General features: G+C 44.2%; 1 protein-coding gene across 3 annotated transcripts in view; it reads right to left on the reverse strand.

Annotated features, from left to right (window-relative positions):
• JADE2 (jade family PHD finger 2) overlaps nt 1-16,178 on the reverse strand; it is a 154,585-nt gene that overhangs the window by 21,048 nt on the left and 117,359 nt on the right. For all 3 annotated transcript variants that reach the window (XM_077825062.1, XM_077825061.1, XM_077825063.1), the window contains exons 8-9: nt 15,765-15,881; nt 6,969-7,430 (exon numbers count right to left, since the gene is read on the reverse strand). In XM_077825062.1, the coding sequence (XP_077681188.1) occupies nt 6,969-7,430; nt 15,765-15,881 (579 nt within the window). The remainder of the gene's footprint in view (nt 1-6,968; nt 7,431-15,764; nt 15,882-16,178) is intronic.

Consider the following 16,178-nt stretch of genomic DNA (forward strand, 5'->3'; position numbering starts at 1 on the left):
GGGTTTACCCTCTGGGATGGGGGTGCACTTGAGTAGATGGGCAGTTCCTTAGCTGAAGCCTTCCCATGCGGAGCTGATCTCAGCATTTGTATGTAGCTGCAGCTGGGTTTGTCCCTACCTGTATGTGTGCTGGAGGGCGCTTGAGGTCCTGTCACAGCAGTACAGTGTAAAGGGAGCCCAGGTTGGTGGGTCAGGGGGCTCAATGGCACCCCAGTTCCAGGTGACATCCCAGGGGGAACCTGTCACAAGAGTTATGCCAAAATACTCTAGAATCTTGCCCATTGCACCATCCTATACGTTGTTTATTCATAGAAGTCAAATATTTGCCTTTAGTTGCTGGTGTATTTTGTCCAACATGGAGAACTTTGTTCAAAACAAGAGAAACTTCCTGTGTGCAAATGACAAAGCTTCAGATATAAGCCTAGTTATCAAGAGGTCGAAATTGTCCCAATTCTTCTAGGACTGTCACTCTCCTGAAGTCCCAATACTTGTAACCTCCCCACCCCTCTCCAGAGAAAAGCTAAGTACTGTACACTTCAAGAATTTCAAGGGGAAAGTAAAAACCTGCACAGATGTGCTCTCCCGTCAGAACTGCATGATAGCTTATGCACAAGCCAAGCCAGCCACAGACTGAGGGGAGAGGGAGGAAAAAGTAGCCCAAGTGCCAAGTTACTTCCTTACAGTCATAGCACTGGTGCATGTCCAGGACTCTAGCAGCTCAGTACTGACACCTGAGTTCAGAATCAGTCCTCAAGCTGAAGAACTGCAGCCCTCCTCTGTTTGCCCTTCCAGTCCAGTGCAGTGTAAAAAATAACTGCTCTCCTCCAACAAGACTTTGTTTATGGTTCAAGCCTTTTGCCATGCACTGTCAGTGACACTGAATAAGGTAAACAGAGATGCATCTCTGCTTCCGTCCTGAGCCCACATGATTTCTTGGTTCTTCCAGTCACTGATGAGCCAAGCTCTATTCTCATTAATATTCTGTCTCAGTCCACTCAAGACCTATCCATTTACATCGGATGAGCTCAATGGATGTGCATGTGGGGAACTCAAAGTTGAATTTGCTCTGACATCTTTACCAGTGCCAGGTTCAATCCTGCTCTCTGCTGTTGGGTATAATGAGAGACACAAAAAGCTGGCCACACCTAAAACACAGCCCCACAGCTCAGGTCCCCACAAGGGATGGGTCTGTGAGTCAGGTGGCATGTCCACCCCCATACAAGCTGCCATCAGCCGCAAACCACTAGCTAGCAAACAATGGGTGCACGTATTGCTCCTGCTCAGCAAAGGACACCTCTCAGCCAGCCCTGACTGGCAGCATCCCTGGAGCAAAAAATACAATAGGCATCCTCTCTGTTTTCCATTGCTCCACTGATGAGGGCAGGATTTGGTCCCTAATGTGTAAGCTGTTCATCTGCACTTCTGTGCCGCTGGTTAAATGTCAGATGCACATGCAGAGGTTACTGATCAAAATCCCCTCAGCAGCCTGGAAAGATGGTGCAGTTGCCAAGTGATACCAGCTAACATTTGCCTTGTGCTGAATGTAATCACTGCAGTTTTTGTCAGCCTGAAGTATCTGTGGTTGGAGTGACAGTCTGACGCTGTTTCCATGGCTGTGTCTTGGGGGGAGGGTCAATATTTTTTAGAGGAAATGTATTGTCTCTGCTGTAAAACAGAAAATGCTAATGGCATCTAATCCGACTTGACACTGAGTGTTTACTGAGCCTCCTGACTTTCCAAAAGCCACAGCTAGATGGGGGCTCAAGAGGAAGGCAATAAACTAGGAGGCAAATATTAGTTCCCAGGAACTGACAGCGAAGTGAATTGGCCATAAGGAAATTTTCAATAACTTGTATTGACACATCAATAAATACTTTCTTTCTCCCAATCTGCTCTATCCAAATCACTTACCAGACCTTTTGTATGATTCACAGACTACTTAGACTGCAAGTGTTCAGGAGCCTTTGTGTCTCTAACAGTGACACATCAAACCTGATCTTTTTCCCCCAACCTTCCCTAATGTGGCTACCAAAATTATAAACAGCAGTCTTGTGTGTCGCAGGCTTTTTCTGAAAGCTTCACAATGGGGAGACATCATGTATTTCATTTACATTTGCCCCATGCTCTGCATTTGCTTGCGCTTCACCAATGAATTAATGTCCATGAATTTTCACACTGACAGTGAGCTTCCAGGATCTGAATTGTAAATAACAGCCTAGACAAACAAAACAACTGCTTGTAAGTGAGGTAATTAAAGACTAGAGCTCCTGTGCTCAAACAATTATTATGCTTTTCAAAGGCTCTGAATGCAGGAGGACAATCATGGCCATTTGCTAATGGCATGATTTTTTTTCAATATTAAAAATAAATTGTTAAATATGAATAGAGGGAGATAACAGAACCACAGAAATGGAGAAGATCTATTAAATTATCTAGTCCATCCACTTGCAAGTCCATGATTGCTACCCGCAGTTCATTTTCTAACAGTTTGTCCCAGTCAGTGAGGCATCCATTATTTCTCTTGGGAAAACTATTCCGCAGTGTAATTGATCTCACTGCCAGGAAATTTTCCCAATATTCAGCCTATTTCCTTTCTAAATTTGATTCTGTTATTTCTAGTGATATCCCCTTGCAGCCCCCAAAATAATTATTCCCTCCCTTGGCAGTTTGTGTCCTTCCCAGATTGTAGGTGGTCTTCCAGTCCTCTTTTTTTCACTGCTTAGCCATGCTATTCATATTTAGCTCTTTAATCAGCCGTTTCATCAATTCTGTGGCTCTTATTTGAACTCCCTCCAATATGACTGCATCTTTCTGGTATTGAGATGAGATGGGCTTTACTGCCAGGCCCTTGCTTTGTAAGCTACAAACTCATACAGGATTATCTAAACATCTAGGGGCCTTGGTGTTACCTCAGGACAACTGGGAAACACTTACTCTGTAGGAGGGAAAGCTGCTCTTTTTTTTTTTATAATATAAAGAAGTGATTTATACATTGTATATTTTAATATGTGCCCTTCTTTTTGTTCTGGATTGAAGCAAACATCAAACTGAAATTTCTTTATGAGGGAAACAACTGCCTTCAGCAACCTGTGTATCAAAATGTTTGGCAGTATCTTTCCTCTATGATTTTGTAGTTTTGAAAGAAAACATTATTTGCCTCTGCTTAGAGATTGCTATTTACACTACTAAACAACACCCCTCCTGCCTCCCTGGCCAAACTCTGATGCCGACCTGACCCCCTTGGAAGTGTAGAGCTTTTTGTTGAAGCTGATTTAAACAGACCAATACTTGGAGTAGATTAAAAAAAAATCCTGTTAGAATTCCGGGAACAGAGAAGTGGGCATTCCAGCAGAGGAAATTTCCTGAAAAGGAAACTTAAAAGTGCTAGAATCACAGCTGTTAAGTGATGACAAATATTTATTAGGTCATGTAGTCTACATCCCAAGGTTCTCTAGCCCACTCTCCCTAGTCTTGTCCATCTCTCTATTCTTCTGTATGGATTTCCAGTACAAAAAGGCCATGGTCTAACAACCTCACCGGTAAGAACATCTCTACCTGATGTCATCTGAGATCAAGCATGCCTGTGCACACCTTTGCTCACCACGGCACCAGTCTCATGGCACATACACAGTCTGTAGCACATTGCCCAACGCTTGAGCCACTTGGCATAGCTATCTTGGATGCCTAATAGCTTTTTAAATCTTACTTCTCTGAAGCAGCAGTGGGTGTTGGGCACCAGCTAAGACTGAACCCAACCAGGTGATACCAGTTTGGGGCAGATCAGTGCAATAATTTGAGCCCCAGGTGTGTGCAAAAAACATTACAAGAAGTAGAAAATGTTATTCTCAGGTCCTTTCTTTAGGACCTCAGTATCTCAGAAACCCCAGGGCCAAATTACTCCAAATTTGCACCACTAAACCTACCCCAGATCCTGAAGAGGCACAACAGTTTTCAAGACCGTCTGCACATGTATGTGGAGTTTAGAGCATGCAGACAAACTAGCTGTTAAACAGAAATCTCCTCTCAAACTCAACTACATTAGTGCTACTGCCCTGCTATGGTATTCAGGACTCTGACTGGCACCTAAAGATGCCCTGCTTCATGTCAGTCTGAGCCTCAGCAGCAGGGTTTTGTACCAGCCACATCCCGCTGATGGTGTGTACAGGGAGCCCAGCACAAAGTGTGTATCACTGATCTAAACATCGTGGCAGTTCAGGCATGAACAATGAGGGAGGAACAGAGAGTGTAGGTGAAGATGTATTTTGGCAATATTCGTAAGGAGACAGAAGAATTGATATTTCCGTAGAAAAGACACATGATTCAAACGACAGCTCAGCATCCTCTAGAGCTTCCAACTGGAGAACGATCTGTAAGTGAGTCACATAAAGGCAGAGAGAAAGACCAGAGTGATCAAAGCTGGCGTCTAAATTCCACATGCAAGTAGCTCAGTTTAGGCTGCATTAAACTGTAATACGTTTCTGGATGATTGGGCTTTCACATCAGTTAGGCAAAGATTTATCTGTGGGCCCAATGTTCCTGGAAAGCAATAGCATCTGGAGAGTATTTCTGAGATGTTTTGAATGTTCCTGATTTAAAATCCCATTCTTAGTAATGGAGCTACACCTGATGCACCAAGCCATAATGGACGCGACGGGAGCAGGGTTAGCTCAAGGCTAACGCATTCCCTGTCCTAAAAATAATAATAATTAATAATCTTCTCTTCTATTGGGTCTTTCTTCTGAGGAGCTCAAAGTACTAAACAAACACTAACTAAGACTCACAACAGCCTTCTGAGGTAGATAAAGGGATGTACAAGGAAGACATCACTCCCAACCATGGCCCACTCCAAGAAGCATCACCTACCAAATAACCAGCACCACCTTCTGCTGCACCCTGGAATTTCCTTGGAGGTCTTCCATCCAAGGACTGACCAGCTCCATCCCTATTTAGCCTGAGAGAGATGGCAATATCAAAGCACAAGCTAAAATATGCTTTTTCCTGCTTCCCTCCTATCCCACCTGCCCCCTTAAGTGCTCAGGACAAACCGTGCCACTCTGCCAACCTGCTCCTTTCCCTCTCTCACTCCTGAAAGACCAGGCCAAACTGCGGCTGAGGGCTGGCCCGCAAATGTTCTGTGCTCTCTATTTAATCCCCAGATGAACTCAGCTGTTTCTTCTGCTGAGTGATTCAGGCAGAGTGGATAGCACTGATGGTTGCACCGACTGAAGGAAAAGAGGGGCTGGCACGTTGTAGGTGGGCAGTCCTTCCACACACCAGCAAGGAGAAGTGTGGAATATAGGGCGGAGGGAAGGTTCGTAGCAGAAGAAACAAAGTCCTAGTTTCCCTCTAGCTCTGTCCAGCTTCCCTTCAGTACCATATGAGTCTCCCATAACCCATACCTTAAATTTGGCACAGCTGTGTAAGCTGCATAGCATCTAAGACGTCCTCCATGAAGGCCTATATTCTGTACTTTCAAGGCATGGACCCCATGTTCTAATAGGCCTTTCCCATAACTCTATGACCCTACTCCTGTGCACTATTCCTTCCTGTTACAGTGGTTTGCAATAGCCATTCAGTGCTTTGACATCCTTCTCTCTCCCCCCTGCCAATTTTGTGTCATTTCACTACACATGTTGTACTGCTTCTTCCTCTTCCTGTTTTTGCTTGCTCTGTCCCAGCACCTTGCCCCCCTGCTCATACTGTCTCTGCTGACACTACTATTTCTGTCAGCTGTGTGCCTGTATGCAGCCATTAAAGTGAATTTACAAGAAGCTAAGTGTGCTAGCAGCCTGGTGTTTCTTCAGAAAGCAGGTCTCTTATAAATATCCCTTTGCTGCCTGCATACACAAGCCGAGCAAGCAGCGGACACACCGGGGAGAGCAGGCGATGTTAACTGCGAGAGACCAGTCACAACTGTTTGTTATTGTAACTTAGCTGACATTGATTCTTCCTTAAAAAGCCACCAGGCAAAAGTCCTCAGGGTTTTCCCTCTCCTCCACAAACTCACGTCAGACACAGAACATGCAGGTCAAACAATGGGCCCACCAGCCTGTGAAGGGGACCTGGGATGGTCTGACGGGCAGTGAACCTGCCTCAGTGGAGTTTAATGTGATACACCCCAGGTGGCATGTGACATAAAGCTCTGTCCATTCAGAGATCTCCCAGAGGAGGTGGCCCATTTCCCCGTACGGAGACAGCTGGACCAAGCCATGAAAGACTTAGTTCCACCAGCCTTGTAGTTCACGTCTACCATTTTATCTGCCCTTATTGTTTTGTTTTTAGACACTACGTAAATTATCTTTCTGTTTTTAATGTGAATGTCATGCTGGTGGAAGGTGCTGAATTGCCAACACTGGAAACCTCTATTTTGGGTCCAATCCTGTGCCCCTGGAGATCAAAGAGAGCAGGATTGGGACTTTCATCCCCAAAACGGGTAGCTGCAGTGTTGGTTTTTGGCTGCACTGCCAGCGTGCCTCTCCTCTGTTCTGGGGGACCCCATCTGGAGAAGCGAGGAGAGTCCGGACTCCATGCACATTCAGTCTTTGACCTCTCTGCTGAGACTGCCAAGAACTGTCCCAATTGTGCTGGTGGTTTTGTGATGAATGTATATGTCCACTAGGAAATGGACTGTCCCGGGAAGTCCACAAACTTTTGTTCATATTTTAAAAGGAACACCTACACTTAAACATAGGGAACATAAGAAGTGGGATGACTGGAGGGTTCTGCTCTGGTAATATAGCTATATTATGCAGAATTCTAGCCAGTGATAACAAACAGGCGGCTCAGAGCAGAAGTGTAACTGACTGAGGTCTTTTTTGTGGACACAAACTGTGGAAGGGAAGTGACTGTCAAGGAAATCTAACTAGGTTAAAAGACATGAAGACAGTTTCTTCCAACAGACGCTGCCCCATATTAAAGAAGCCCTGGTAGAACAACAGAGTAGGCCCTTAAACCAGAAGTTTACTCACCCTCTCTAGGTCTTGCCTGAGATGTGTGAAGAGCTTTAAGCGTCGGTACAACACATCCTGCTCTTGCTGAGCCAAGTTGTCCACTTCATCTGTTTTTGGTGTCAGCAGTGGCTTGTTGCAATTCGCTTTCCTCTTCAGCTTCCAGTACTGATAAACGAAATCCACCAGAGATTCAGTTAGGTCGAGGTTTTCTGCTACCTCGGAGGGCTTTACAAGTTCATAGAAGTCCTCTTCCAACTGCTGGAGCTTCTGTTTCCGCAGTGTGACCTTTTCCAAGTCCAACTGGGCTTGGTCTGCCTCTGCTCGTGCCTCATCTGGAGGTTTGGTAGCCCCACTGCTGTGCTCAAGGCAGAAGGATTTGAACTTCACTTCATCGTTCTCCGCTAAAATAGTCCGCATGTCCAGATTGTGGTCAAAAGCACAAGTGACGTGGAATGCAGTGATGCAGGCGGGCATGGAACACTGGAGAAAAGACAAAGCAGGGAACCCAGGTTATTTCACTCACCGCCCATCATGGTACACTGAGGAAACGTGCTCACTCCTGTTAAATCACTGTACACAAGACATCACTGACTACAGCGGCACTTGGCCATTACAACAGGACGACGAGATGTGTGAGCCTGGCCTGCCTATAAAAGGGATCACCCTACCGTATGTAATGCAATAAGTGACTTTGCACGTTACTCCAGGGCACCCAGCTGCTTGACAGAGAAAAGCAATAAGAACTTGACATTGTACAAAGAGTAGACACCCATACTGAGAAATGAGTATATTTCCCAAATCTCATGTGTGTATGGCTAGTCATCATAATTTCAAGTACAAGAATCTTCATTAAACTGCTATCTCCACTGGGTTCCTTTCAGTCTCATCCCTGCGACCCTTCTGATGCCCCCCACATAAACCAGGCCTCTCTTTTGGTTATTATAAAAATAAGGTTCTGATTGTTCGTCCAATAATATAGGCAATACTGTTCTTGTCAATACTATGGTCCAATATTATGGACAAATGACTGTAGCTGGGTAAATGAGTCTCTCCCAATAGAGAATTAATTTATTTCTTATTGTAATTTCTCTCTCTAAATTACCTGAGTTTCCTTTTCTTTAACTCTAAAAATGGCCTTGCTAATTTTATCTGAAGTCTACAGAGGGGGTTACAGTCCATGAGTAAAACAGGAATCTAGGGAGCTTCTAACTCTCGTGGAGCACAGTGCCTTCATTAATAAGTAAGCAGCTCCTACTGAAATTCCATTCCCTCTAATTAGCTTGGGAAAAAAAGAAGAAAAGAAAATGGAACCCCAGCTTATTTAGAACAGACAACGTGAAAATGAACATTAAAATCGGTATAGGGATTAACTTGCTGTCCAAAGTTATTTTAAATTAGAATTTTAAACAATTTTGCTAAATTCCCTCATAGTTAAATTACTCTGTCTGGATTCCACATGCAGCAAAACCTAAACTACGAGTTTACACTGAAGCAAACCCATCTCCCAGCTAACATGTGGGCTGTACACATTTCAGCATTTTCTCCTCCCCAACCCTCCTCTATTCATTAACTATTTTTAATGGCTCAGAGTGGAGTGTCAGGTAATTATTTAAGCCATAATCCATATGAAATCAGTCTATTTCAGCTGCTAATGACCAGTTAAATGGCAATAACGAGACATTCTGAGGGGCTTATTACTGTAGACACCACATTTAGCAGTTTATATAACATTATTCTGGGGCGGGGGGGGAGTGGAGTGAGCAGTTCCAGCACGAACGACCACATTAAAACCTATGATATTTCCTGAAGGCTGATGACAAAAATACAGGATGTTCCACATTTTTGGTGAGGTTTCGGGTAAGTTTTAATTTTCAAAAATAAAAATTCCAGTTGTATTTAAACTGCAAAAACGTTATTGTTTTTCCTCTTTGTCCCATCGGTCTTGGATTCCTGCCCTGTTATTAAGTTACAGAGCACATGAGCTTTCAACATTGCTGGTTTTAGATATTTCCCCTTGACTTTGTTTATAAATTTGCCGGTGCTTATGAAAGCAAGAGACTACCTAGACCCAGGAATAGAGCAGGCAAGTGGTGTCCAAGTTAACCTCTCACACATCTCTCCCAAGCCCATTAAAATCAATGGAAAGATCTGCAAAGACTTCAGTCAGCTTTGGATCACCTCCATCCTGACCTTTAGCACTCCTTCTATTAATTCTATGCATACATCTCCGATGAAGAGGGGCTACCAGTTGTGCCACAGTACCTGTGGTCATATTCAGGATGGAAAGAGACCACAGAACTTACCTAGCTCTGAGTTGAGACATCACGGGATGTGGACAAATGCCCTCTAGGCATTAGATTGAGATTACTGGGCCCATTTGAACCATGATCCAAACCATGTTTGAATCCATGTCTCCTCCTCTTAACTGATTTAAATATGTGGATACCTCATTGCTAATTGTGTTAATGTGTATCAAAATAAGCAAATTCCACTAAAAAGTGACCACAGTTACCACATAGCACTGCTAACTAAGACACTATGGTATTTCCCTATACTGACACTGAGAAACAACACCAGTACATCAGATACCACTGTGTGGTAGCCATTGGTAAATGGTGATGTTTTGATGGCTACCACTGTTGCTATTGCAGAGTGAGCAGGAGTCTTGTTTGCCTAATACACTGACAGAAGTGCCAGCAAAGTTCTGAATACAGAATCTTTATTTCTCCTGATCCTAGGAGGGACAGAGATAACAGCTTGATCATCAGACCCCAGATTTTTTTGGTAGAGCCAACATATCTTCCTTTGGTTATTAAGCTGCATACACTTGCTGTGAAAGTCACTGGGACAGAATAAATACAACAAAGTGACACAATGTCATTCGATGGAGTCACTTTCCTGACTCTAATGGAACTTTAAGGTTGGACAGCTTTGCCAGCTGTAAGTTACCTTGATTGAGTTTTCTTGTCCGGTTGCCAAAACGGTTATTTTACTGCACTGAGCTATCTAGCTACTGATGTAGTCAATTGTATCTATATTGGAGTAACATCTGGGAGCACTTTAAACCAAACCATTGGGAAGATCCTTTGAGCTGTTATGTGCATCAATAGCTACTGTACCATAACGAAAGTGCACACCCAGAACCATTCAAACTAAAAAAATAAAAAATGGATGCATCAGTGTTGCCTTCCTTCCTGACTATTTACGTCACCAACAGTATTAATATCATTATTCAAGTGTCTGCGGCTTTTGCCAAAACAACAGCCTACAGAGCGCCCTTTACACAGGAAAGATTATCTGCACTACCTTAGAAATAAAACAAATCGAATGACACTTGTCCTGGATTTCTCCTTTGACAGATGGCAAGCAGCAGTTGTCAGAGACTGTGCCCCAAATGCAAATAGAAAATAATTAGCAAGCTCAGCTGACAGGGCAACAATTAAAGGTACCTGATCCACAGCACCTACCAACGGACCTCGCACAAATTGACAATAAAAACATATTGATCCATCAAATCATTCATGAGCACAGAATGCCAATGGAACGAGTCTGTGCTTGGGGAAGCATCAGTCTGGCAAGCAGAATGAGCTGAGGCAGTGGAGTTAGGGTAGCACACTGGATCTCACAATACTTATGACAGTAACAGTACATAGTGATGATAATGCTACTGCATAGCACGGGGTGGTCAAACTGCAGCTTGCAAGTCACATTCATCTCTTCCACAGTTAAAGTGCAGTTCGCGGAGCCCCCCCACCCCACTCTCCACCTACCAAACTGAGGGGATGGGGGACTTGGGGCTTCTGCCTTGCAGTGCGATGGTGGAGCTAGGGGATTCTGCCCAGCAGGGAGCGGGGTCTAGGGGCTTCAGCCCCGCTCTTGCTGAAGGCCAACTGAAACCTCTAGCTGCATCACCTTGCCACAGGGCAGAAGCCCCAAGCCCTGGCAGGTGCGTCTGGCTCTCAAACCTCTGAAGATTATTTTATGTGGCTCAGAGGGTGTCATAAATATAAAGGGAAGGGTAAACACCTTTAAATCCCTCCTGGCCAGAGGAAAAACCCTTTCACCTCGTAAAGGGTTAAGAAGCTAGGATAACCTCGCTGGCACCTGACCAAAATGACCAAAGAGGAGACAAGATACTTTCAAAGCTGGAGGGGGGGGAGAAACAAAGGTTCTCTCTGTCTGTTTGATGCTTTTGCCGGGAACAGAAAAGGAATGGAGTCTTAGAACTTAGTAAGTAATCTAGCTAGATATGCGTTAGATTCTGTTTTGTTTAAATGGCTGATAAAATAAGATGTGCTGAATGGAATGGATATTCCTGGTTTTGTGTCTTTTTGTAACTTAAGGTTTTGCCTAGAGGGATTCTCTATGTTTTGAATCTGATTACCCTGTAAGGTATTTACCATCCTGATTTTACAGAGTTGATTCTTTTACTTTTTCTTCAATTAAAATTCTTCTTTGAAGAACCTGATTGCTTTTTCATTGTTCTTAAGATCCAAGGGTTTGGGTCTGTGTTCATCTATGCAAACTGGTGAGGATTTTTATCAAGCCTTCCCCAGGAAAGGGTGTAGAGTTTGGGGAGCATTTTGGGGGGAAAGACGTTTCCAAGTGGGCTCTTTCCCTGTTATATATTTGTTAGACGCTTGGTGGTGGAAGCAATAAAGTCCAAGGGCAAAAGGTAAAATAGTTTGTACCTTGGGGAAGTTTTAACCTAAGCTGGTAAAAATAAGCTTAGGGGGGTTTCATGCAGGTCCCCACATCTGTACCCTAGAGTTCAGAGTGGGGAAGGAACCTCAACAAAGGGTCAGTAAGTTCGGCCACCCTGGTATAGCACCTTTCATCCAAGTATCTCCAAGTACTTTGGAGGCAATGGGCCAAGTCCATTCCTAGATGTAAGTCCAGGGAAGCCAGTGGAGTTGCATCAGAGATGAATCTGACCTGTTAATATGTCTTCAGACCACTCTTGTGGAGTAGAGAGACAGGGAATATTTCATTCACCAATGAACTCCAGCCACCTCTAGCCATGGAATGCAACAGCTCACAGCAGTGCTACACAACAGATTTAGGGCAGAACGTGATGGAAATGTAGTATCCAGCAGAACTTGAGGGGGGCATTTAGGGAAAGAGAATGTAATTACCAAAGTTGAAATACAGTCAGGGCAACAGTGTTGACAAGGCTGTATTCTTACAAATAGCTCCATGGGATCTTTAGTGACCACAAGTGGTCTGGACCTCAGCTTTAGGTCTCATCTCGAAGAGGGCATCTTCAGTATCACAACTGCCCTAGCACGATGCTAGGGCATTGGTTCAGTATTGACGCAGAGGGAAGAACATCACAGCTAGGCTCTTGGACAGTGCACATCAGACTCATTTCCATTTCCCCCAAAAAATGTTTTTGTAAGTTTTCAACACTGCATGGTTCTCTATTTGACCAGAACAGGACTAACTGACTTATCTACTGCAGACTTTAGGAAATACATTTCCACAAATAGCTGTGGTTCTCCAATAAATGGATGTTAATATTTAGTGATCAAATGGTCTTCATTTTTCCCTAGCATTCTGGGTTTGGCTTGGTGCAGAATCTGCAAAGACACTGGCCTCTTACCCATGCAGCAGGTCTGTCTCTTGGCACCTGATCTTTGTCCACTGTCAGGCGACTACTACTTACTAATGAAACCAGTGACGTTTTATTCTATACTCAAACCAAAACCAAACTGAAAAGGGTTAAGGAGCTACCTACATGGCAGATGACACCACAGCTTCTTTCCTGTAATCTTCAAAATCACTTTCCCAAAGAAGGAAGGTTAAAGGACAGTACTATCAAGAGATGCTGTCTTCAGAAGGCTGAACTGCTGCCAATCTATGGAGAACTGGCACCAAGCCCTCTCACAAAGGGGCACTGATAATCTCTGCCAATAAGGGTCCAATGCTTCACCAGTCCCTGTTTTGACCTGCCATGGGAGCTTGAGTCCGTCTTGGAAGCTGGCGTGCACAGCATTCTCAGGAATTGCAGTACCTTCGGGATATGTAATCAGTATGCTTCCTTATACTTTGTTTTTTGGTTCAGCAATGTAAACAAGAAAATGCCAAGAGGATACAGCACTCTTTTTGGCACATTCTCACGTCTAGCCACAAGAACCACTATGAAGTCATGATTTCCCCTGAACAGAAAGTTGGAAAACTGCTCAGACAGGGCTGTATCCTCAGCTAGTATGAACTGGCATTGCTTTATGGAGCTATGCTGATTTGATCTGGCCCACAATTTTTTAAAAGTAAAAACAAGGAGAAGATAGTGATGTGCATGAAGCAATATCAGCCAGGGGGAAACAAGTTCCTCCCAAACCATCCCCTTTGTTACATAACATTATGCTGATGATTCAACTGCCAGCTTGTGTGTGGCAAATTCTCTAGACGTACGGAGCCTGGGGGCACATGCAAATTCCATAGGCGGGTGCACAAGCCGAGTTAGGTGACTAGCTTACAATTTGCATGAACATTTGCTTCATTTGCACATGCAACTGCAGTAACTGTGTACACATTTGTGGACAAGAAGTCTCCATTTATTATAATGTGATCCTGCTTCCACGCATCAGGAGAGAAGAGCGATGAAACTGAGGCCTCCTCTCCTTCCTTGTTCGAGATGAAGGAGTTTTTCTCCAGGCACAGTTCATTTAGTTGAAGACTGATCCTGCTTTGAGCAGGGGGTTGGACTAGATGACCTCCTGAGGTCCCTTCCAACCCTGATATTCTATGATTCTATGATTCATCTTCCAGAGTCTTACTCTGTCAGGTCAGTGAAACCCGGTCAAACTGGCCACTAAGAAAAGCTAACACTGGAAGCCTGTGAAATTAGCTTCTTTTAATGTTTCATCTGTAACTGACCTGCACATACCTTAACTATCTCATTCCTACCCTCAGAAGTTAGCGCTAAAGTCCAGATCTTCATTTCAATCAATGGGAGCTAGGCACCTGAATACCTTAGAAGACCTGGACCTAAGTACTATAACAAACAGATTTTTTTCTCTTTAAAGCTCTCACAAAATGGTAGTGGTGTCAAAGATGGTTAGATTCCACCTGTATAAACAGGCACTGATCAAAAATTCATTACATAAACCTAAGGGCTTTGCAAACACAGGCCTTTGTTCCTCTGATGAGAGCAGAGGATACAACGCTTATTTACCGCTACGGGTGAACCTGCTGCTTATTCATCCCTTAAGTCCTTCAATAAAGGCACCGTCTGCACATTCCTTTTTCTTTCAGCAGAGCTGTTCTGCAAGAGCTATGGTGGCACTGACAAACACTCCAGTGGCAATCTTATGAAGACTTGTAACCTGTGAGTTGTCAGCACACGAGACAATAAAACTCTGTGTTCCATTTCAGGTGACCTTTAATTCAAATCCGTTCAATCCAAAGGTTCTCACAGCTAACGTGTGATGCCTGCACTAAGAGGATGAAGTCTCAGAGAATCTGAATTCTTTTTGATGCTGCCAAGTCTATTTGACTCCTTTCGCTGCCCTTCCGTTCTTTGAAAGCAGTTGCCATTATTACACAATATCTCCATCTGGCAGGGTGAATAAGCAGATCCACCCAAAGCCATCAAAAAAGAAGTGAGTCAATGCTGGAGATTTAAAGAAATATGGTGAAATCTCATTTCAAGCTAAAAGGATTGCTTTTAAATAGCTCCCTTTAAAGTATTAAAACCATTGCGGTTGCATAAACATCACAGAGGCTTGCAGCTCTTTCTATTATTAAGACATACCACTGTTCCTCAACTGGCTAGTTACTCTCTGACACTTATGTATCATTGCTATGTCTGATGTTTAAGAGCCAAATCCCACCTCAGCACTGCGTAGTTAGACTTGATGTACGGACGTACCGAGGAAGGAGTTTTTCCCAAGTTCATGGAACCCGAGAGCTGTTCCATGGCTGCTACTGCAGCTCTGAGGTTGCACCGTGGCTTGGTGGGGGAAGCAATAGCTAGTGAGGTTGTGCAGCAGCAAATCCACCAGCCCTTCTGCTCTTCCCCTGGTTTACCCTCCCACCACCGAACCATGGGGGACTGGACTCTGAGGACTGCAGTGGTGCAGTCCTTTTGGCAAGGTTCCACAAACCCTGGTCCCCCACATCTGTTCTGCTGCAGTCAGAACCCCCTGCACCTGGATTTGCCACTACAGTCAGAGCAGGATCTCCTGGGGTCAGTGCCCTCACCTAGCAGAACCTTTTGTAACAGGGGTGTTTTTCCACAGGACAAAATGAAAGCATGCAGTCCCTTCCATACAGCATTGCTGTGGGAAGGGTAGGGAATAGGATATTTGCTGTGATCCACTAAGGTGTTATACAATAGGTACAAAACAGGGATGTATACATTCTAAGTATTCTATTTCGTGAGCTGGTAGGGCTCAAATCAAGTGCAGTTCCTTGTAACCCTGGAAAGAAAGCTAAATTTTCTGGCTTTCCAATGGTAGAAAGGTTTCATTCCTAGCCCCACTGGCATGTGAAATATTAATACAGCTGGCTTCTGACTTTAGAGCAGCGTCACTGTCAGTCCTTGTAACTACAGAGTCACTATGGCACTGGCATCATGGTGAACAAACAAGGCTTATTTTGATTTGCAACATTTCATGTATTAAAACATTACAAACAACAATAATTGGTGGCAACTGATTGGCTCTTGTGCTCCCAGCTGTTACTTTTATTACCTGTCAGTGACTAAGAAAACTTGTTCCCAAACTAACCGACAAATCCTTCCCTCCAGTGCATGAACAGGGCTCTCAAGAGCAAAACCTGGCCTGGGCTTCATTAAGCAGCGTTACATACCTGAATACACGTTCCAGTGCACTCCTTGCAGAGACTGCAGGACAAAGCCCATCTGCTTGCTGGGATATGCGAGATCTTTGTAATGGGTTCCATTTTTTCTGGGCATCCGATGCTAACCTAGTCAGGACACAGAGTACATGTGTTTGTATCACTTACTACATGCATCTTCCCTGGGATAATGCAAAGCTTGATTCCCTGTGGTGGCTACAATGAGAGGAGGATTTTCTAAAAGCCGTCTCTACCATCACCCATCATTTGCAAAAACTCAGCTATGAAGATGAACGAGATGGCAGGAACACGGAGGGTAAGGCCAAATGCAACCTCTGAGCTAAATCCTCTCTGGTGTGTTGTTATAGATGGTGAACTGGCATGTGTGCTTAGTGTGACCGAACCCAGCTAGAGGCTGGGTGTGTC

Source organism: Eretmochelys imbricata, chromosome 8, assembly GCF_965152235.1.
Source record: "Eretmochelys imbricata isolate rEreImb1 chromosome 8, rEreImb1.hap1, whole genome shotgun sequence".
Classification (NCBI taxonomy): Eukaryota; Metazoa; Chordata; order Testudines; family Cheloniidae; genus Eretmochelys; species Eretmochelys imbricata.